We start from the raw sequence: 22857 nt of genomic DNA, 5'->3' as shown, positions 1-22857 counted from the left end.
ATAGACAAGCACCTACATCAGCTCCTCCACATCCTAACTCCTGCTATTATGCATTCTTAGTACCATATACAGAAACACCAGAATAATTACATTTTGAAAGCAACTACCGTAAAACATTGATTATCTAACCCCAGTTACCAAGGACGTTCTTTAACAAAAACAGGGTTGTGTCCTTGATGTCTATCACATTGAATTTTCTATCAATTATACAAACCTGTATCATCTCAATTAATTCAAATGTCCTCAATGACGCCTGGATGAATTCAACTGTACTGTATCTAGTTTTCTTCAGGAAATTTAATACATGCAGTAAGAGGGAACAAAGGCTTTAACGTCACTTACTCAAATGCAAAGAAGAGTCCACTGGTGACCAAGATGAGAACCAGAGTCAGGTAGAAGACTCCAGTCTGCCGGGCCATCATGATCCTTCCGTTGCAAAAGAATTTGTTTCTTCCAGGGAAAACCTCCCATTTTCTCTTGGGAGCTGCTTTTTTTTTCTTATGGGGAGACTCCATGGGAGATGAGGAGCTGTGTGTGCTGATCTGACTGTATTCACAGTCTTTCATGGGCCCACTACCACCTCCAGGAGTCATCAAGGGAGTGTAATGAGGGAAACACCCCCAAAACAAAGATATTCTTCTGACCAAGATAATCCTCCCCACTAGCCCCACTTTTTTTTTTTTTTTTTTTAAAGGCAAGTTTATTACCAGAATGGTAGTAAAGGTATCACACAAGCCCTAATTAACTCTTGAGAAACCAAAGCTGTCATACTAGAAATGCTTGGGAGGTATTCCTTCCCTCCCCACCAAAATTACGAACTGATTTAAAATAGTCTTTTATGGTTATAAGAGCAATTTATCACAAAACAGAAATCAGAAAAAAAAATTACAAAATAAATTGGTTGACCACAAAACTTAAAGTGTTCATCTTTAATGGAGTGGTTGTTCTTTCCTCAAAAGAGCACACCCTCAGATTTCTCTGGGGATAAACATTTTGGGTAAAAAGAGGTTCACCAGTTGAGTCTCTCCCATTCAGAGAGATTTGTTATAATACTCCTTCAGGCAGCAGGTTTTACCAAAAAAGAAAAATATATATTCCTAAGAGAAAATCCTCCCCACCTCCTCAAAGAGACACCACACAAGGCAAGCACACACAAACCCAGCTGCAACTCCACACACTGTAGAGGGATTTCTTCTGCCTGATTCAATGCAAAGTGGCTGCTTTGCTGCTGTTTCTTCTTGTTCCTCTGGGGAGATGATTTTTTTAATCGTTGATCTGACGAAGTGAATGTTTATTATTTTCTATTTTCCCCCTCCATAAAACTAAAAAATGTTCGAGCAGAGAGGAAGCAGAGTCAGTGCCTGTCCTTGGCAGAAATGGACACCGTTGGAGCCAGTCCTCATCCTTTTCATACACACATAAAAAGAGAAATTTCTCCTCCTCACCCCTGGCTTTTGGGCAGTGGGCGGTGTGTGGGTGGCGGTTTTCAAACCGAAGTCCTTCTAGACAACAGGTACGCACCGTTTCCTCATGCCGTTGCTCGGGCTCAATCCCGCGTGGCAGCCGGTTTTCTGCCACCCCCCAGGAGAGGACTCACTGCGTGTAGCATATGTCTCTCCGCCCAGGACTCTTCCTCCCCATCGTCTTCTCCACACGGAGCCTCCCTTCCCCGACACCTTCTCCCACCGCCTCTGAGGCAGAAACGGCTCCGTCAGACGCTGTGGGGACACGGGCTCCTTCCCGCAGGGCAGAGGGGCTGCCGGGTCCCAGCCCGCATCCTGACACCTCCGCACACCGCCCAGCGAACGACGCCCCGCAGCTGCCGCGGCTCGTTGCCAAGCCCAGGTGAGAGGAGCCCTGCGCACGGCGCAGCGCGGGGACAGCTCCGCTCCCTTCCTCCGACTCTGCCCTTAGCCGGGCTTGGCCCCGGCAGCCAGACCCAGCAGCGGCAGCAGCCACCTCTTCATCGTCGGCGGGGGGTCACAACGGCTGCCGGTGCCCAGAGGCACCAAACCCCTCCCCAGCCGCTCACGCCTCCTGGGGCGGAGGGAGGGAGCCCGACCCCCGCTGCTGCCCTCGAGCCGGGGCAGGGCTCGCCCAGCTGCTCGCTCCTGGCCAGGCACCGGCTGCAGCCCCCGGGATGGGGCCCTGCGCTCCCCGCCTTAGTCCGGCCGGCAGGTCCCTCCCTTCTCTCGCCGGCTCCGTCTGCGGTCCCCGGCGTGCCCCGTAACACCGACGCCCGGCAGCCCGCAGCGTCTCCAGGCGGCAGCCGCCCCCTCTGCCGGCTGCCAGCCCCAGGGCCCAATCAGCCGTGGAAACCCGAGAGAGGAAGGAACCCGCCGCCAATGCCCGGCCTGCGCTGAAGGGAAGGGCCCCGGTCCGCTGGGAGCTGTAGTTCCGCCCCCACCCCTCCGCGCCGCCCGACACGGGGAGGGAAGCGGGGCGGGGGAGGCAGGAGGACTACAACTCCCAGCATGCCGTGCTGCTTTCCTGTGGCGTGTATGAGGGAGCCGCCGTGTGTGCTGAGGTGGGTGCTGGGGGGAGAATACAATTACCTCTCCTGGTTTGTAACTTGTAAAACAATAAAAGTCTTCTATCCTGAGCCTTGATGGGATCTTCCCACCCAAGCACGCCTTGTGTCCCCCCCTCTAATCACCAATCACATTCTGTTTCCAAACTGAACTCTGCCCCATCTTCCTGGTTCCACCCCCCATTTACTTGGCCTGTTGCTATTGTTTATTATTTAATCTTTCTATTAGGATAACGCACCGAGGACCCAACTGCAGTTGAAGACCCATTGTGCTAAGCACTATACACGCATGTAAAAACAGCTAATGACTCTATCCTCTTTCCTTGCACTTTCCCACCTTAGCCATTAGTTAATTTGTATCCTTGGAAGAAACACTGACCAGTGCCCAACACCCTCAAGCCATGGCTAAAGAAGGAGCCAGAAGATGCTGTTCCCTGTTCCTTCTGTTCTTCCTCGCCACAAATGTTGTTTCCCAGCTGTCACTAAACACTGTGGCTTGCTGACATTCCTTTTTAGGCTAGCAGTAAGAGTTTACTCAGACAACTTGACCATTGTAACGGACCACGTAATTCCCTTAGGCACTGAAACTGCTCGCTCCCCAAAAGCAAGTTGAACCCTAAATGAATAGGGCTTCCAAAAAACCTGATCCTGCATCTCACCATCTTCATGCATTAACCAGCATGACTGTGGTGTGCAAGACATTTCTTTTGCAAACTTGATGACATCCCTCATCAGCACATAATAGACACAGCAGTAACATCATCCCCCGCATCTGCCTCAGTTGTCAATACTCTGCATGCTACTTTGCAACTCTGGACGTAGCTGCATTATTATTGTTCCAAGCCTCCATCATGAACTGCTAGTACTTCTCTTACTTTCTCCCTGATCTCAGCACAAGCATATGCAAGCACACACGTGGAGGCAACATTTCTTGTGTTGTACCAACAGGCATTTTTATTTTTCATCAGGCCTTTATTAGCGCACTGCTGGAGAGTTGTCTTGACTGCTTTGATAACGTTAATGATCATATTGTGTGTAATTATCTCTTGGGAAAGTTGTATAATATCACAGGCACAGTGGAAAGAACAGCTTATGTATGTACAGATTTAATTGTTAGCTATATCTCTGCATGCAGGGCTTGGAAATAGCTTATACATGCCCATACACCATACTGGTGCCTCTTGCATGCTGCTCTCTTGTTCTATAGAATCTCAGCTTCAATTTTTTTCTTAAATTACCTCTTAAACTGTTATGGTTGCGAAGAAAACCTCAAACACATAAAACAAGTGTAACTACCTAAGAGTCTCCCAAGTCTGCAGAGCATCTGTAACAATAGTTCCATTCATCTCAGTGAGGCGTTAACTCAGATGCCCAGCTATGATCATTTAAGATGTCAACATTCTGCAGATCTGTGATCATCCCTCTCCTTTCTTACGTGAGGAATAACATAATCTACTATGAGTGATGTATCATTCTGGATTCACAAGTGTGTGGTATTTGAAGATACTACTACGTGTGTTTTTAACTCAGTTGAAAAGGAATCAATCCCAATTTGCCTTGCAGAGCCTATGGGCCTATACAAGCCCCAGTGAGGAGAGGAGCCAAGTTCAAGAGCTCAGAGAACACACACTCAGTGGAGTTAGAGAACACACACAATCATATTTAAACAACAGCAAAATACACTGTGTGCAATGTCTCATTTTGATAATTCCAGTTGATGGAGCTTATTTTGTGGGTGGAGCTTGAAAGAGTGCTACCAACTTTCTTTTTCCAGTCTAATCTATTTGCATGCCATGTAATATCCTTTTGCAAACACTGTAGGACCTGTCTAAATTCTCCTCAAAAAGTGATTTGTACAGTTCACATTCCAGATAACTTAACATTTTTGGAAGCATTTGTCCTTTTTTTATTCTTTTTTTTTTGACACTGTTAATTAAAATTGGTGCAAAGCATTGTATAGATTAAACCACAAATATTAATAATGAAATAAACCAGAGCAGATAGGAAGGACTTATTCTTTTTATAGAACATTGCATGTTCCTGTGCTACAATACTTTTTTTAAAGTTCTATCTCACTTTTCACGCAGGTTGATGCCATGTGACAGGTAAGCCGGTAGCACAAACACATTATTTAGTTTATAAAAATTGCACTATTAGAAAAATACTAATGTCACTAGAGATGATTATATATTACCCTGTCTCGAGTGTAAAGGTGTCACAAAGGCAGGTCTTTGAAACAAAGGGGAAACTAATTTCCCTAGGTGACAAGTCTCCTCACCTATAAATATTTATCTATGATCACAGCTCGACACTTTCAAATTACCTGAGTATATGTTTCATATATACCAACTAGACTATTTAGGTGGGTAAACACTAGCTGACAAGTTGTGCCCTGTGGACCCAAGGTGTTGTTTGTATACCTCACACAGTGTGTTGCAGGACAACTATTTTTTCATTCCAATCAACACCAGAAGTTATGGGTTAAGCACAGAATTTAAAGGCTTATTGGCATTGGAAGAGAGGAGGAAGAGGGGCTAGGATCATTGCCTATATTCTCACATTACTCAGGCACATTGTCCAAATTTTTTTAACTGAATATTGAAAAACCCATATGACTGAAACCATCTCCTTCATCATGGACTTTGAAAGAACACCTTCAAAACCTGATTTATGAAGCGTGACTGAACATCACATATACACAAGTATGCCCGTTTACATGTTAACAGTGCATATGATGTGAACTGTTCTCTGCAATTTGTGTTTTTCCTTACCTTTTTTTTTTTTTTTTTTTTTTGGTCTGATGTTTAAAAGTAAACACCTCTTCCTCTAGCACTGGCAGTCCTGCCTTTGAACCTCCACTGTCCTGACTCTTTTTCAATATCTTATTGGTAGCGGTAGCAGTACCACCACCACTCCCCTTTTTTTTACTGGCAGTTTTGTTGTTCACTTGGATAGCCACCTCTCCAAGAGAAGATTTTTTTGTCAGATTTTAAACAATTGCATTTTCCATTGCCAATGCAGTATATCTCACAGATTGGATAATAATGTGGAGAACAGTCAAAAAAGTATTAAAATGCACACTGAGAAACAATCTGCAAGGAGCCCCAAAACCAATGAGAGGGTGGTCATAAGTACAATACAATAAATTTAACTAGTTGCAGAAAGCTTTTGAGTGTTTCCCAATCGCTACATTTTTGCAAAAGCAAGTTCTCTAGTAATTTTTTCTACCTCACAGTTGCACCACAACTCTCCTGTCTCTATGGCAGACTCATTAAGAAAGTGGGAAAACTTTTCTTCAGCAATCTCTGGAGGCTAACCCCAAGTTTTATTTATTACGTGTTATAATCATATCACATGGTTGTTCTTTCAGTTTTGAATCATCAGAAACAGATTGGACTTAAATTTTAAAGGTCTAAAATGGCTTGATTTAGAACTAGCAGAAATTTAAGTCAAAATAACTATAGTGTTTTAACCTATAATTTTGGCTTCTGTTATTATGGATCCACTGCTGTGAAGAGAAGTCAGAACCCATGAATAATCTAGTCCAGCAGAATGAAAGCAGAATTCCACTTTGACAGCAAGAAGAAAAGGAGACGACGACCAACAACTGAAAGTTTTCTGAAACAACCATGTTCCCCCACCCAAAGGTTATTCTAAAACTGAGGAGACACGGAACTAGAACAATTATTACAATTTCAGTTGAAGAAACACACATAACCATTGTGTTGATGTGATGTTTTAACCCCATTTAACTTCCTCTCTTGTCCCAACTTCAAGGAAGGAAAACACAAGCTTCCAGTAAAACAAGCCCATATAGAAGTCCAACTAAGCATAGGGAGGAGCCAAAAAGGTAGATCCATACTAGGAGAAACCAAAATTACAAAGGCTATCAGTCCTCATTCTTGGGTGGCATAACTCTCTGGAGTCAAGAAAGAATTCTCCCCAATCCTTTATAGTATATTAGTACAGTACCACTCAAATAGTCACATGAATTATATTTTATTTTCATCTTCCTATGAACAATCTAGTGTTGCTAGAAGCAGAACATCATTCTAGATGCTTGTTTGATCTGTCCCCCAGAGAAACTCCTAAATATTTCACAAAGATCAGCTATCCATTTTATTGATTTGTAGATTATAATGGATTCATACTACTCCATCCTGACTCCAGTTCACCAAGCTGTCACTCTTTCCTCATTGAAGTCCCTCTTAAAACCCCGTTTTTTCCATAATGCCCACAAGAAGTGTGTTTATCACTTTAGAGAGAAAAAAGCAAGCATTAGGTCATCTCGATTTAGTTTTCCAAGTACATCCTGCAGTGTTAAGTGTCTGTCTTTTAGATTATGAACTCTTTGGTACTGAGACAGGCTTTATTTCAGTATGCAGTATAGTGCCAAGGACATGTCCAGTACTAAAATATAAATAATACACACCTACAGTAAATTATATTAAAAGAACACTATCAATGGTATTTTTAATTAGTCAATTAAGTGTTTTGATAGAGCATTCTTTAAATAGTATGTCCATATTTAAAAGAAAAATACTCTTATACAGGTTTTTTTTTAGTTTTCCTGATAACGTTTCAAAGGTTCTTTTGGGAGGGCCCAAGAACACCACCGAACACATTCAGGCCCACCTCTCCTACAACCTCTTTCTCTATATATATCCCCTGCCACCACTTCTTCACTTGTATCTGTATTACTGGTAAATAGCCTCTTGCAGTGCCTGGGGAACTGTGAACACAAGCTTCTGAGAGGGGTGCATGAGAGTGATAACATCATGCTAGTAAAAGAGAGTCAAGCTCATTTAATGGGAATTCCTCTTTTTAATTATGATGGGGGGGGGGAAAGTTCAGTCCCCACCAGACCCCAATTCAAATTGTTTGTAATGTCCTTCCCCTGTTTGCAGCACACAAGGGGTTCTCCAAACAAAACAAAAAACAAAACAAAGAAGGTTTTATTCTCCCTTTTCCTTGAGAGAGAGGGGGGAAATCAGAAGAAAAGAAAAGAAAGGCAAGAGTAGTCTGTATCTTAGGTGGTCTTTTGGGGTCACCCCCTTGGAGCTTAACTTATCAGCTGGTATAGTATCTCTAACTAGGGTCTACCATCAGCTGCCTTCTTGGGGCACCCTGCTTCAAGGCTGGTCCATGCAGTGTCAGGGATAGTGAGGCCTGTGACTGTTTCCCTCTTGACTGGTCCATCTCTGGGGTCAGCCATCTCTAATATACAGCAGCCTTCTTCCTATTCACCACCTCCGTCTTTGGGGGTATCCCTTTTTAAGCCCACCACCCCCAACAGGCAGCGCAAGCCTTACAGGTGTGCCTGGTTAGTGTTGAACAAGCCCAGAAGAGCTGGCTTGTTTCCTCTCTTCTACAGTAAGGGTGTGCCCCTTCACATGTGGGCTGGGGCATATATTTAGGACTACATATTACCAGCTAGGCACAGCAGAACTCCCACTTCTGTCAATAGAGCATATCCATAAAAATCAAGGTAGATTATGACTTTTAGCTATTATTTGTTTAGGGTAAAAATTTAAAGAGTAAAATTTTCAAACTATTCCTATGGGTCTTAGGTGCCTAATGGGGGTTTCAAATATATCTAGGCACCTATCTGTATCTTTAGGCACCTAGTATCAGAGGGGTAGCTGTGTTAGTCTGAATCTGTAAAAAGCAACAGAGGGTTCTGTGGCACCTTTAAGACTAACAGAAGTATTGGGAGCATAAGCTTTCGTGGGTAAGAACCTCACTTCTTCAGATGCAAGAAGTGCATTACCCACGAAAGCTTATGCTCCCAATACTTCTGTTAGTCTTAAAGGTGCCACAGGACCCTCTGTTGCTCTTTAGGCACCTACATACCTTTAAAAATTTGGCCTTAAGTATCTACATGACTTTTGAAAAATAGGACTTAGGTGCCTTTGAAAATGTTGTCCTTAGTTCTTATTGTCACATTCAGCATCATTCACTGGGAAAATAATTTCACCTTTAGGACCATTATTATTTCTGCCATTTATTTCCTTTTCCTCCTCATCCTCCTTTTTCTATCACTCCATTGTCTTTGTGTTTCTCCTTTTTTCCCTTCTGCATCTTCTTCCCTTCAGCCATCTCCGAGGTCTCCCTTGTGGGTTTCACTCCCAGTCTTTTCCCTCCTACATCTGTTAAAATTATCAGCAATGAGCATTAATGCTGACAGTTGGATTAATGGAGAGTGGATCCAATCACACCTCTCAGAGCTATTTTCCAGGCTCTCTGAAGACTCAAGAAAATGACTGCACTGTTGTAACATTTGAAAGTTTATTTCTGCAACCAATAGGGCTAAAAACTTAATTTAAATGACAGTGTGTATTCTGCAAAATCTGAACATTCAATGTGAGTCATATATACACATCAAAAAGGCCAGTTATGCTTTGACTGACAGCACTGTGCTTCGGCATGAAACAGGAAGTGTAATTGACTATTAACAAAACAGTGGTAATACTTGTACACAAAATGCTGTTAAATGCACAAAGAGAAAATATTTCTCTAATGTGTTATAGTAATCATTGGCTCCAATCCTGCAGATTTATGCAAATGCTTACCTTTATTCGCATGCTTAATGGTAAGCCTGCATGGATTTTCAGAATCAGGACCTAAAGCTGTTACTTATATCATCAGTGTTTGGTATAACATTTTCTGATGGAAATGTGATGTTCAAGTTGACAGTGTTCATGTAACACACATCCATGTCAAATATTATTTTAAAAATTATCAGTACATAATAGTTTATTTTTAAATGGTCTCAGTCATTTTACATTGTAAAATATGTCCAAGAGGCCTACTGTGAAATCTATTTCTAGTTTTTCTTATACGAGCATTAACAGTAGTGATCTTGTTAAAATTTGACAGCCGTTTCTCTGAGTATTAGCTATAGGCATAGGGCCAAATGTGAGAGTGAGGGAAGATGGATTTGACAAACAGTGATAGAATTAATCATAAGCTTTAATGATTTCCAAAGGCTTCAGAACATTAGCTTCTCATACCTGACTAGGAGAATGGGCTTGTTGTCTGGATTCTGCAAGAGTTGGTTTATAAAAATGCTAATTTTCATGTAAATGTATTCAAATGAGAAAACGGCTGCCTGTAACTTAATTACAACTTAAACACTATAACATTCTAATCAAAGAGACCAGGAAATCTTTGGAAGTTGTAAAGGAAATTATTCAGTAAATAGGTAATAGTCATAGATTAGTCTAGGAGGTGTATATTGGCACATACAATTTATCAAAAGAAATTTAGGAATAGGAGAGTGGAATCGAAGGAGCACAACTGGGGGGAAAAAACCCACTATTTTCCTTAACTTAAAAGAAAATGAAATTGGGGAAAACATACTGGGTCAAATTCAGACCTGATGTACCTCTTGCACCAGATCTGAATTTAATCCAGCCTTTGTTAAAACATATATATTTCTGAGGTAAAAAGAATATTCTTTAAAATATTGAGTTTTCAGAAGAAGGAAAGAAGTGACAGAAGAAATTTATCCTATTCTTGCAAAGATAAATTCAGAGATGTTTTGTCACAAGGAGAGGTTTTGTGATTTCTTCCTTATCTTTATTTTTGTAACCATTTTCTTTTAAGATTTAAGCTGGAGATGTAATATTTAAAAATATATTATTGTGTAAATATTTTTTATTTTTACAATAAGCAATAAACACCATAACTTTGTTTGACAGCACTATCCCTTTAAATAGATAAAAATACTATCAGATGCTGCATTCAATAGATTGATTAAGAATGAAATTCACTATGTCAAAGGAGCACAGAACACTGTAAATATCATCTATTCTTAATACTAGGGACAGCAGAATGAATTGTACTGTAACAACTTTCTCTTAAGGTCTCAAAGCAGTCTTACCTAACCATAGGAAGGTTGGGAAACTGAGTTTGTGTCTACAATTCGTGAGTGTCTGGGAAGGCCTGGCTGATCTAAAACGATGAGTGCAGTATAGAGCTAAGAATGAAAAGGAGACCAGCAACATAGTGTAGGCAACACCTACCACAGGCCTCAACCTTGCAATGAGCGCTGCATAGCCAGACCTCTGTGCTTACACAGAGCTCATTACAGGACTAGGGACATGTTTGTTCCAAGTATCAAGGAACTGTAAACTTTGATGAAAAATTAAGCGTATTTTAGTTCTGTGAGTATATCAAAGCATTCTAAAACAAAGGGTTCATGCTCTTTTGTCTATTTGCTCCATTTTATCTATTGTATACCAATTAGTGCAACCCAAGATCTAGTGCAAAAAGGTTTAAAATAAAAGCTACAGAAGGTCAAGAGAATTTACAGCACTTTTCTAGAGAATAAATATGGACCACTAAATGCAGAAGTGGTTAGGATGCCAGTGGTTAGTTTTAAACTTTATTTCTGCTCTAAAAATGAAGCCCCATTTACAGCATAATGGAATTACAGACTTACTTTAATGATAACAGCATGAGTGGCGCCACTGTAATGAAAAATGGAAATTAATTTCCTAAGTATGATTTACAAAGTACAGTACTTCATGTCTCTACGAATTTTCAAACATGATGGTGCTCTAAAAATATCTGATCAAGCTAACTAACAGTGTTCAGTTAGTCATTGATCCTTTAATGTACTAGTGCACTTTGCCAAAATAAAATCAGTAAAGGTAATGTTTCAAGAGTCAGAAAAAGATTACAGGAGATGAAATATTAATCAACAATTCCAATCTGCTTCATACTTGGGATCTTAATATTATTATTTTCTTCTCCCCTTTGTCTCCTCTCTGGAACAAACCTCCTTCCCTGCAAAAAAAAAAAAAAAAAGTACCATGGAGCATGTAACAATTAGGCTTCATGTAAACTTGCCATGAAATTATACACGTTTTGAATATTGAGCTGTATAGAATACCAACTGTCAGATGTGAGCAAACCAAAGAAAATCTCAGTCTGAGATCAACTGAGTATTTAGCTTCAGCTCAGTTCTGTGACCATGAATGAAGCTGATCCACAGAAAACTGATATTAGTCCATGAGGATATTCTGTCATTACTCCATGGTAGTCTCAGGGGTGCTATCCAGAGTATATCACCTTACACATTTATTTTTTAACCATATACTGTTAGCTACCATATTGTACAGTACAGTTAGCTACTATTTAGCTCATTGATAGGGAGCCTAGTTACTATGGTGACAGGCAGATTAGAAGTGCATAGATTAGATGGGATGTTTTGGTATTTACAGGAGAGCCAAATTTTTCAGAGGACCAAGATATTGCAGGGGGAGATTTTCAAAGGCACAAGGAATGCTTAGGCAATCAACTCCCATAGTCTGTCAATGGAAGTTGGTTATCTGTCTCCCACTTATGCCTTTGAAATCTCCCTCTCTGAGTTGTGTATAGGTGCTAAATGAATAAATAATTTGGTCTTTTGGGGAGGCCTGAAAGCAACCCCAAATATATTCAACCTGCATATATCAGGCTGTGAAGCTATTAGTCCTCTCCCCTGCTCTTGGGAATGGTGGACTGACTATCTTTAGTGTGTTTCCTGAAAAATATAACATGATCATTTCTTGATGTTTTCAGTTCTGATGTTCTAATTTTCTTGTTTACTTGATTCACTGTATTGTCCCATTAATGGGATTCTTTTAAGCAAATCCAATGTACAGAAAATAATTGCATTTTCTAAGGAGTCTAGACAATTTATAGACAGTAATTCACTCCAGTAATTGTCACACTTTCTTCTCTAGCTCAAAAGACATTGCCAACCTCACGCAGTTGGATATTAATTGCCCACCTTACCCCCTTTCCCTGGATGTCTCAAGCTGCTAATTAGCATTCCTGTTTTCCAAGGCATTGGCATAATGGCTAATGTCTTGTCAAAAACCTGCACAGAGACGGAGATGAGATTAAAACAGGAATAAAATTTGAGTGTTCTATATGAATCCCTGCCAGAACACCCTTTTCATGATGATGAAGTTCAAGGTTATACTCATTGCTTTTTCTTTCTCTCTCTTTTTTTCTTTTTTTTTTTTTGGGCTATCGCTGGTGGGCTTGAGCCAATCCAATACTTCAGTACTTCCACCCTGCAGAAATTGTTGAACTGTTAACACAATGAAAATCTGTGTATTTTTTAAAGATGATTTAACATGCAAATTGACATTTCAGTATGCAACTTGCTGCTCTTATAAACAGTATAAATAGGAAATAGTATAAATAGAAAATCAAAAGCACTTTATTCAGATTGCAGTATTAATTTATGTTACATGAATCATTTAATTAGAGATGCTTTTCCTCTATGTACCCACAGTGATAATTATCTTCCAATATGAGCCTGAGAATCAACTACTTCTTCCAGGCCTTTTTTAATTGTAATATTAACCACAGTAATTAAGCTGCAAGAATGACCACAAGAAGGTCCTTTAGATAAAATGTTCACTGAAGCTGTTTAGGAAATTGGTCCCTTTCACATTATGCTAATTATTTTGATACTTTGGTATTTAAGTACATAATGCTCTGTATTAAGAGTGGATACTTCCTATTGATGAATGAATTGGCCCAGTTTCTTCTATCTTTGGGCTACTTTGCAACACATTGCCAGTGGTAAGTGGCCCCCAAACCAATTTAGCCAGCCATGGGAGGACCCCCCAGGTGGCATAGCAGCTCCTACATGTCCCATTCCAGCAACCAACATAGCAGTATATTAAAAGGTTGTGGGGACATCTCTTCTCTAAATGATGTTTTCCTGGTGCCATAACAGCCCTTTGGTATCCAGCGTAAGTTAGTGCACTGAGTCAGGATCAGAGGACAGCTAATACAGCTTAAAACCATATTCGTTCAGCCCCTCTCCTGAGTTGTACTCTGTGCTCCTCAGATGAAGCCAACGATCTAGGTCACGATATACTCAGCACAAAGATATAGTTGTTGAGTGGCTAAAACCACATGCAACAGTTTCAATATGTGCCCCAGTATATTCAGTGCCTTCCAATGTTTCATCAACTGCAGACTTTAGCCACAAACTGACCAAATTTACTATTGAAGAGGTTTGAGTCCCCATTACATTTGGAAAATGTATAGTTAGTTATTTTGATGCCATCTCAGGATCAGTGTCTCTTCTTGACGAGGCCTCCTGTGTAGTCTGACCTTTAAGTAGTTTAAGCAAAAAGGCAAGGTGACCATTAATCCACCATTGTCTTTAACAATCTAGCTTTTAAAAATTCTTTTGGAAGGTTGGGCTTACACTTGGGCCCCAAAGGAAGCCAGATAAACCCAAATGTCTCAATCTCATTTACATTTTTCCATTTTTTTTTAATTCAGGTTCAGATTACGAGTTCTTTAGGGAAGAGCCACATTTTCCTGTTTGTTTTGTAGTGTCTAGCAGAATGCAGCCCATGCCCTAATTGGAACCTTTAGGGCTACCATAACACTAATGAATAAAAAATATGAAGTCATTTATGGAATGGAAATAATGCAAGATAGTTTTCTCATGCTATTTTCACAGTCCAGAGACTAAAAATGAAATGCAAATACTACAATCCAGACACATGCCCAATTCTTCAGCATTGTGAGAGATGTCAAGGACTTGTGTCTTTAAAACTGTGGCACTTGGTGCTTGCATTAAAAAAGAAAAATCCTTTCAACCATTTTTTAAACCATTGTCACAGGGTACAATATATACTTCTTAAAGTCCTCCCTCTTCTGGCATTATAAGCAGGAAGATTCCTGTGTAATTGAATCTGGTCTCTTGCCTCCCAGATGGATACTCCTTGCTACTTTCTCTTTTTATATATGGCTGTAACAGGATGCGACTCACCGCTGCAGCGCCGCCTGGGAATTAGCTCTTTCACAGCCTTGGAATGCCCTCTGCAGGCCCCTCTCTCACCTTGCCGGGCCCCCGAGTCCCTCCCAGACCCCGGTGCCCCTTTCCACTGGGGTTCTGCCCCTTGCAGTACCCCCACAGTCTCAGTGGGTCTCCCCTCCCCAGGGAACTCCCACCCCCTATCCCCACCTTGCCTCAGTCTTGGCTACTGCCAGTCCCCATCTAGCCCCCATTCACTGGCAAGGAGGGTTTGGGCCTGCTGCTTCTGCCTACCCGTGGGCTGCCCTCTGCAACCTCAGTACCTTTTGGCCTTGCACTAGGCCGGCAGCCGGGGAGGGGAGATTTCCAGGCTGGAGCTCCCCAGTTCCCCTTGCCTTCCCCCAGCCCTGCTCCACCTTAGGTACCCAGGTACACTCCCCAGCAGCCAGGTCCTTCTCCCTCTAAACGCAGAGAGAGAGTCTCAGAGTGCCTGGCTCACAGCCCTTTTATAAGGGCCAGCTGTGTTCTGTTTGGGGCATGGCCCCAGCTGAGGCTGCTTCCCCAATCACAGCCCTCTCCTGGGCTGTTCTAAGCCCTTTAAGGCGGGAGCGGGGCAACGACCCCGCTACAATGGCCTAGTTGGGTTTCAAGACCTAGCTGCACCTGCTCTACAGCCACTTAACCAAACCCTTGCAGACACGACAGGGAAAACTGAAATTTGGTCCTTGGCTCTACTTCGCCCAGCTACTAGTCCGGGGTCTCCTGTGACCCAAATGCATAGTATACTTTGTCACACAGATGCAGCTGTAGAATTTCAAGGAACCCTAACTCTACATGGCTCTGTCGCTATAGATACGATGTGTATTTTATACTTCTACAGATAGCTCCAAAAAATATTTTTGGAGGGGTCGGGGGGCAGAGCAAATTTAGTGCTACACAAGTTAGATTAATAGTGCCAATGATAAAGTCATCTTTTTATCTACAGAACTGGTTAAACAAAGGAAGCAACAGTGCAATCTTCTCTGATACTGTCCTACCAATGTGTCTCAACCCTGTTCTGAAATAGCTCTTTCATAACGCAGAAGTGGTTTGATACCTAGTCATTCCTTGGTAGCAATACCAAGAATGCCAACAGGATTGCAAATTAATGCCATTTGTGAAGGTAGATTTTGTGATGAGTAATGTGAACAGTGATCCACTGGAAACGGGAGTGAAGTCACCAACTCATTTGACATAGACAACCAAGCCTTCATCACATAGTTATGACTTTTACTTTCTACCAAAGTGAGTTGGATTTGAACTGGTGAATGATGCTATATTCCTTATCAATCTCCTGAGCCATCAAATCTCCTCACTTGTAATCAATTTTAACTTGAATGACCAGCGCTTAAACACTAGAGGTCTACGTTTCACTGCATGTCATTTTCACATACATAAAAAATAAAAATTCTCAGAAAGAGTTAGTAGGCTGGAATAACATCAGGTATACAACTTGTTCTCACTGTGTTTTTTTCAGCATACACATCTGTAGTGAATGTAAAGAAATTCGAACTCACTGCACAGTTAACCCAGACTCTTATCCAAATTTTAGTCTAGACCCTCCTATCTTCCATACAGAAAAGCCTCTGACCAGGTTTGGAGATTCTTCAAGCCTGGGGTAGTTTTCCCAGGTGGGTGGATAGGTTAGAGCCATGGCTCCCACTTTATCTTGAATTGGAACTCACCCTCTTTGCAGTGAGGATGCAGGCTAAATCACTCAAGTGCTAACAGTCCTCCAATGGCCTTCCCACAATTCTCACTGAAGGGCAGACAACTGCTCCCACAATCGATTGGGAAAGAATCCTCAAACATCTCAGCACAAAGAACCATGGGACATGTCACCAGACACATATGGATAAATGCACAAACCATGAGAACAAAGTAACACGCGTAGTAGGGAATCTGCCATGTGGGCTAGGCTAACGCAGGTACCAGTCACCTGTGCTAACTGTGTAGTGAAGACATACTCTAAGTATGTGTGATGTTGGTGGACAGAGTCCACACTGGACCATGTATAAAAGGCTTAATGAACTGTCCTGGAGACAGGGGAGGAGACTGAAGCCATTTCCGTTCCATATCACTAGCCTGCAATATCTAGCATAGAGAAAAGCTGGCTTTAAACGGCTGCTGCCACCCTTAGAAATGGGTCTTGAGTCTGAGACAAAGAGAGGTCCTAGTGTGGAGGCTGAGTAGCCCTAAGGTAAAGAATCTAAATTTCATTTATTGAAATCTCAGATAATGTGAAGATTGGTTCTTCGAGTGGTTCTCCAAGATGTTCAGATAATCTGTTTATCTGTACCGTGTAGAACTCCCTCCTGTTATCTGCTAACCTTGCCTGATGTCTTCTTTCCCTTTATCATATCATAGCTCTACTTATTATGGGTAGTCCTTACTTGTGCAATTAATTCTTAGTTATGCAAATAATCCGATTGAAACCTAATTAGGTCTACTTGGATAAGTAAGCCCCTACTTATTCAATTGAGGGCTACAGGATCAGGTCCATAGCTCCTCCCGGCAGGGATTGTGTCTTCTATTTTTCTGTAGGGTACTGGGCACATTTAAGGCACCTGTTGTGGGGTCAGATCTCCCATCAGACCTTACTGCTGCCACAGTTTCCCCTTCTGGGAAATCAAATAACACCCATTCTTGGTGTCTGTTTATTAAAGCAACAGTTCAAATGTCAACTTAAACCAACACAAGTCTTTCTATCATGCCACAATTTCTTCAGCTCCTTGCTGAATGAAGGCTTTGTTGCTTAGAATTTCATCAAGCCTCTTCTCTCTATGACTCTTGCTCCCACTCCTCACAAATACTGTATAGGAAGTAGCTCCAGACAGACCATTTCCTCCAGCTGGTGTGGAAAGTCCTGTCCCATCCCCATCCTACTTACCCTCAGCATCTCCTGTAAATCTTTTTCCTTCCCCTCTCGGATACAGCAGGTTCCATCCTATGGGAAGTCCTGTCTCCAGGCTACTATTAGGTGATTCTGGTCACCTGACCTAACTGCTGATCCAAGCCTAAAGCTATCACCTACAGACGGATAACCAGTGACAAGGGGGCTGAGCCCAATTCCCTTAAAGGGTCAGACCACCCTGTGATGGCCACATATAAATAGTTATTTATTCTTTCCATTTCTTGCATGAAATCAGTCAAAGACACATTTTCCTTTGGGCCATGTTAAAATGCTTTTCAATTACACTGAAGCAAAATAACAAGGCAATTAGAACTATTAAACGTTTACAGAGCACTATGCCAAAATGAAATACATCCTCAGATCTTAAAGATACTACAGTAGATTCTCAGAGTTATTAACACCAGAGTTACGAACTGACCCATCAACCAGGCACCTCATTTGGAACCAAAGTACACAATCAGACAGCAGCAGAGACAAATTAGTATATATATTTACTAATTTTTTTATTTATTACTCATGGCTCAATGGACTTATACATTACCTTTTTCTCCTCTTAAGAGCTTGATTCCAGTGTGTCTTAGGTCATGAGTGAAATGATTTTGGTGGCCTCAAACTATTTGCCAACTTTATCAAGCCACTATACGATCTTGCACAATTAGCAATCTCTAATCAGAAGAGGCCAGGAATAGTAGGGGAATTGAAGGACACAATTCAGATCCATTCACAGGGCTATGCTGGAAAGCTTGCACACTGTGCTTGGCTGTTCTCAATGCTGTCAGTCTGTTGGTGGCAGGAATACTAACATTCACCAAATTAAAAAAATTTTAAGCCATGTATTTACATAAACCTGTTCCTTTTGTATTTTGCTTGAAATTCTCTCTTTCTGCTTGTTTTCCCTTTTTCTAAGATAAAGTCCAACACATACCTTGAAAACAAAATATTTTGATTGCACCCTAATACATATTTCAAAATTCAGTAACATCTCTACCATAAAAAAAAATCACAAATAATAGTCTGTGTTTTTGTATAGTGACTAACACAGTAAGTTCTACTGAATTATATTCAATTGTATACATTTTTTAATGTAGCTTCTATACTGTGTGCTCACAATTACTATTGTGTAAAATTCTGGATATCCATGTTTTTGTGTACACACACATGCACACACGAATCCACACAAACGCATCTTTGTAACCAAATTTGATGGACCCAAACTGAGTACCTCCAATTTTGCAGTTTGGTCATACAAATACAGTTGATCAGCTCAAATTCCAGTTTATTGGTTCTCAGGTTGTAGTCAAACTCAACTAGCAAATGTCACTAGAAAGTAATTTATTTTTATTTTTCAATTCTCTCAACACTGTATCCTTACCATTTGTGCATATAGGATTTTAACCCCTAATTTTATGAAGGTCTAGGTATCTGATATCTGAAACATTAATAAAATCAGTGTTTCAGAAAAAACAGATGGGTTCTATATGAATTTTGGGAAAAGGGGACAAATTAATTTTGGATAAATTTTTTTGGAAAAGCAAGGTTAAGAAAACTGATATTTACATGTATAGCCTAACAGTGAGAAGGGAGGAACAAAGAAAGGTGAATTGGGAAATGCAAGTTCCTTCTATAAGGGATACTTCTCTTCTTTTTATGTGAGTGTAATTTTTTTATTCATGGTTGATGGTGCAATATGAAGCCCAAGTAGCTAGTTTATAGTGAAGTGACACTACATCTTTCTGCCTAAATAGACATGGTTCTGGCAAATTTTGATTGGTATTGTTCACGAGAACAAGCACCTTTACTTTGTAATCTTGAGAAATATAAATGTTATTCAGCAAAGAGACTAGATTTCATGGGTTTCATGCTCTGTTTTGTGGCCCTGTCAACAATTAACAGAGCTTAATCTTTCCTGAATCCTTTAAAGATAAAATTGGGGCTTTGCTCAAACTAGGATTAAACAGCACCATTACTCATTTCCTTTCTTTTTTCTTCCTAGTTCTGGGGAAAGTTTGAAAGAAGGTAATTTCTGATTTCACATCATTCAGGACAAGTACCTTGTAAAGAAAATCCAGGAGTGGTCAAAGGAGTATTTTATCATCAACTTTGTACCGCACAACATTTTGATTAAAAAAAAAACTAGAATACGAAATTAACCGGCACACATTAAATTAATTAAAAACTGACTGATGGTCTCAAAAATGTAATTGTAAAAGAGGAATCATCATTGAGTGGGTGTGTTCCTAGGGATCGGTTGTTGGCCCTACACCACTGTTTTTCAACCTTTTTTCATTTGTGGATCTCTAAAAAGTTTCTTTTGGAAACCTTACACATAGTCCACAGACAACAGGTTGAAAATCACTGCCCTACACTATTAGTGCCTTACGTTATTTAGCCTTTTTATCCATGATCTGGAAGAAAACATAAAATCGCCACTGGTAAAGTTTGCAGATACCACAAAGAGTGAAGAAGTGGTAAATAATGAAGAGGACAGGTCACAGATACAGAACAATCTGGATCATTTGGTAAGCTGGACACAAACAAACAATATGTGTTTTAATACAGTGAAATGTAAAGTCATACATCTTGGAACAAAGAATATTTACAGGATGAGGAGCTCTATCCCAGGAAGCAGTGACCCTGAAAAAGATTTGAGGGTCATGGTGGATAATCAGCTGAATGTGAGCCTCCAGGAAAAAGCTTTGGCCAATAGGGCTTATGTGATCCTTGGATGTATAAATGGGAATATCAAGTAGGTATATGGAGATAATACTGCCTCTGTATTTGGCACTGGTGTGACCACTACTTGAAAACTGTATCCAGTTCTGGTGTTCACAATTCAAGAAAGATGTTGGTAAATTGGAAACTGCTCAGAGAAGAGACACGAGAATTAATTATTAAAGAATTGAAAAACATGCCTAATAGTGAAAGACTCAAGGAACTCAATCTTTTTAGCTTAACAAAGAGAAGAGTAAGGGTGACTTGATTATAGTCTATAAATACTTACATGGGGAAAAGATATTTGATAATAGAATGCTCTTCATTCTAGAAGACAAATGTATAACAAGATCTAATTGCTGGAAGTTGAAGCTAGACAAATTCAGACTGGCAATAAGGCCCAAATTTTTAACAGTGAGGATAATTAACCACTAGAACACTTTACCTAGGGTTGTGGTGGATTTTCCATCACTGGCAATTTTTAAATCAAGATTGAATGTTTTTCTAAAAGATATGTTCTAATTCAAAGAGGAATTAATTCAAGAAAGGCTTCCGGCCTGTGTTATGCAGGAGGTCAGACCAGATGATCACCCTTGTCCCTTCTGGACTTTGACTCTATGACTCAAAGAACATAAGAAGAAGAAGTCATTATCACTCCCAGTTCAATGATCCTTCTAGCAGATGCAACATCAATCAAGAATGAACTTTAATTAACAAAAATAAGAAAATGGGAGATTGTAGGGCTTTTATTACTAGAAGAAGGTCTCCTTAAGGCAGAATTATTTTTAAGTGATGGGGTTTTAAGTAAAAAGCTTTATAAAAAGTATCTGGGGAAATGAGAATTTGAACCAAAGAAATACATTTTTCTGTAAGAGAGATTAAATGTGCCCAAGACACAGCCTGGTAAAATTCATGTGGGGAAATAGCCGTAAGAATACCTGCTAATTCCTGATAGTATTTGGTGTCTTATTGTCTGTGTGTGAAGAGACATTCGCTCACACTGGGTGAGAGGAGGCTGGAGCTGCCCTGGAGGAGGAGAAGCTTAAAAGGGGAAACTTACCACAGGAAGGTCTTCCCACTTCCCTCCCCAAGACTGACCATAAGAAAGGCAGTCCAACTGAGGAGGAGACAGCTGTGGGACCCATTGCTCCCAGAGCTTCCCTGGCTGTCAGAAAAGCAATATGCCTTAGGAAGAGGGGTAGAAGGTAAACTACATGAAGGGCAATAGACTTCGAGAGACTAAGCTGATAAAGCCAAACGTCCCAGGGCTCTGAGAGACTGGCGCTTGTTCCAGCCACCCCCCAAGTGTTGCCAACTGGGGTAGAAGAGAGGGTAAAAGAGTGGGACCTCCGGGAAGGGAGGTGTAAGGAGCCTTGCCTCCCCACACTGTGTCAGAGTGTTCCCAAGTTTGGAAGACCTTCAAAGGTCTTGTAAATTTTCCATATAATAATTAACTGGAGTATATATGTGTAGGGAATTATCATAGCTTTCTAGTAGCTCTAAAGGGATAAAAAATATATTGATGGCTGGGGTTCTCCTGGAAGGCTGAGGTTTCAGGGTTTTGTTTGTTTGTATTTCCTCAAAGAAAAATTTTCCACTGGGTCAATGAGACCAAAGTTACCATTACTGGATTACTAGAATTGGAAAATGATATCAGCTTCTGTGAAAAATTTAATGTGGGTGCCCCAGCGATAGGAAGAAAAGCAATTTTCTATAACCCACAGGTATCTATCTAGAGACTTTTCCCTTAGGGTACGTCTTCACTTACCGGAGGGTCCGGCGGCAGGCAATCGATGTTCTGGGATCGATCCCGGAAGTGCTCGCCGTCGACGCCGGTACTCCAGCTCGCCGAGAGGAGTACGCGGCATCGACGGGGGAGCCTTCCTGCCGCGTCTGGACCCGCGGTAAGTTCGGACTAAGGTACTTCGAATTCAGCTACGTTATTAACGTAGCTGAATTTGCGTACCTTAGTCCGAAGTGGGGGCTTAGTGGGGACCAGGCCTAAGAAAAGGAACTTGACATTCTGGAATTTGGGAGTGGTGTCTGCTGCTAGCATCTGAGTCACAGATGTTGTCTTGAGATAATATTGTGAATAGATTCTTTACCTTAAATCTTTATGGAGTGAAAGACAGATTCATATAGAAACATGGCACATTACAATTGTACCTCTTTCTAAGGCACAAATCCCCATATCATCTAGGCACTGTGATGTAGTTTTAAAGGTAACCTACAAAGGATTTTCTAAAAATAAGGTCTGAATGTTTTTCTTTTTTCTTTTACAAAACTGTTTGTTTTTCACAGTTTTTTTATATATTAGCAATTGAGGTCCTGTCTACCTTGCAAGAGTTACAGCCTTTCCTAAATAAAAATCCCATCAGTAGCACTGGTGGGAACCCTAGTGTAGCTAAGTTTCCAATAGCTTCTGCCAGTATTTCCATTGCATTGTTTGGGCTCAGTAAATCCTGAAAGTGGCCCCAGTTAAATGCATTCTGTCAGTTATATTGTAGTACAATGTCTTCTATGTCCATAGTAAAAGGTATTTGTTATCAAATGCTTTGGTAAAAAATATTATTGTAAAATAGGTAACTAAATACTTAATTCACCGCATACTCTGTATTGGAGACATTAGGGCTGATTCTCCATTGTCCTGCACCGTACGTAGTGGCACACCTGTTCAAAGTGGATGGGTTAGTTGTTATGGCTTGCCACTGATCACATCCAACCAGAAGATTTATAGGTTCTTATCCAATTCAGACAACAGGGTTCAAGAACTCAGAGAGTTCTATATCGGGAGAGAACTCTCGAGGTGCTTGGCAAGAACACATACATTGAGGACAATACCAAGTTGATAAAAACTTTATTGAGATTAACAAAAGAGTA

At 40.8% G+C, this 22857-nt stretch overlaps 1 protein-coding gene across 6 annotated transcripts in view; it reads right to left on the bottom strand.

Moving 5' to 3' along the window:
• The window catches only part of LOC101943505 (palmitoyltransferase ZDHHC14), a 324118-nt gene extending 323440 nt beyond the window's left edge, over nucleotides 1–678 (bottom strand). For all 6 annotated transcript variants that reach the window (XM_008177690.4, XM_008177694.4, XM_024112258.3 and 3 more), the window contains exon 1: nucleotides 343–678. In XM_008177690.4, the coding sequence (XP_008175912.1) occupies nucleotides 343–593 (251 nt within the window). In that variant the 5' untranslated portion in view covers nucleotides 594–678. The remainder of the gene's footprint in view (nucleotides 1–342) is intronic.
• Nucleotides 679–22857: the final 22179 nt, after the last annotated feature.

Source organism: Chrysemys picta, chromosome 3 (assembly GCF_011386835.1).
Source record: "Chrysemys picta bellii isolate R12L10 chromosome 3, ASM1138683v2, whole genome shotgun sequence".
In the NCBI taxonomy this organism is placed as follows: domain Eukaryota; kingdom Metazoa; phylum Chordata; order Testudines; family Emydidae; genus Chrysemys; species Chrysemys picta.
This window is presented reverse-complemented; position numbering and strand designations above follow the sequence as displayed.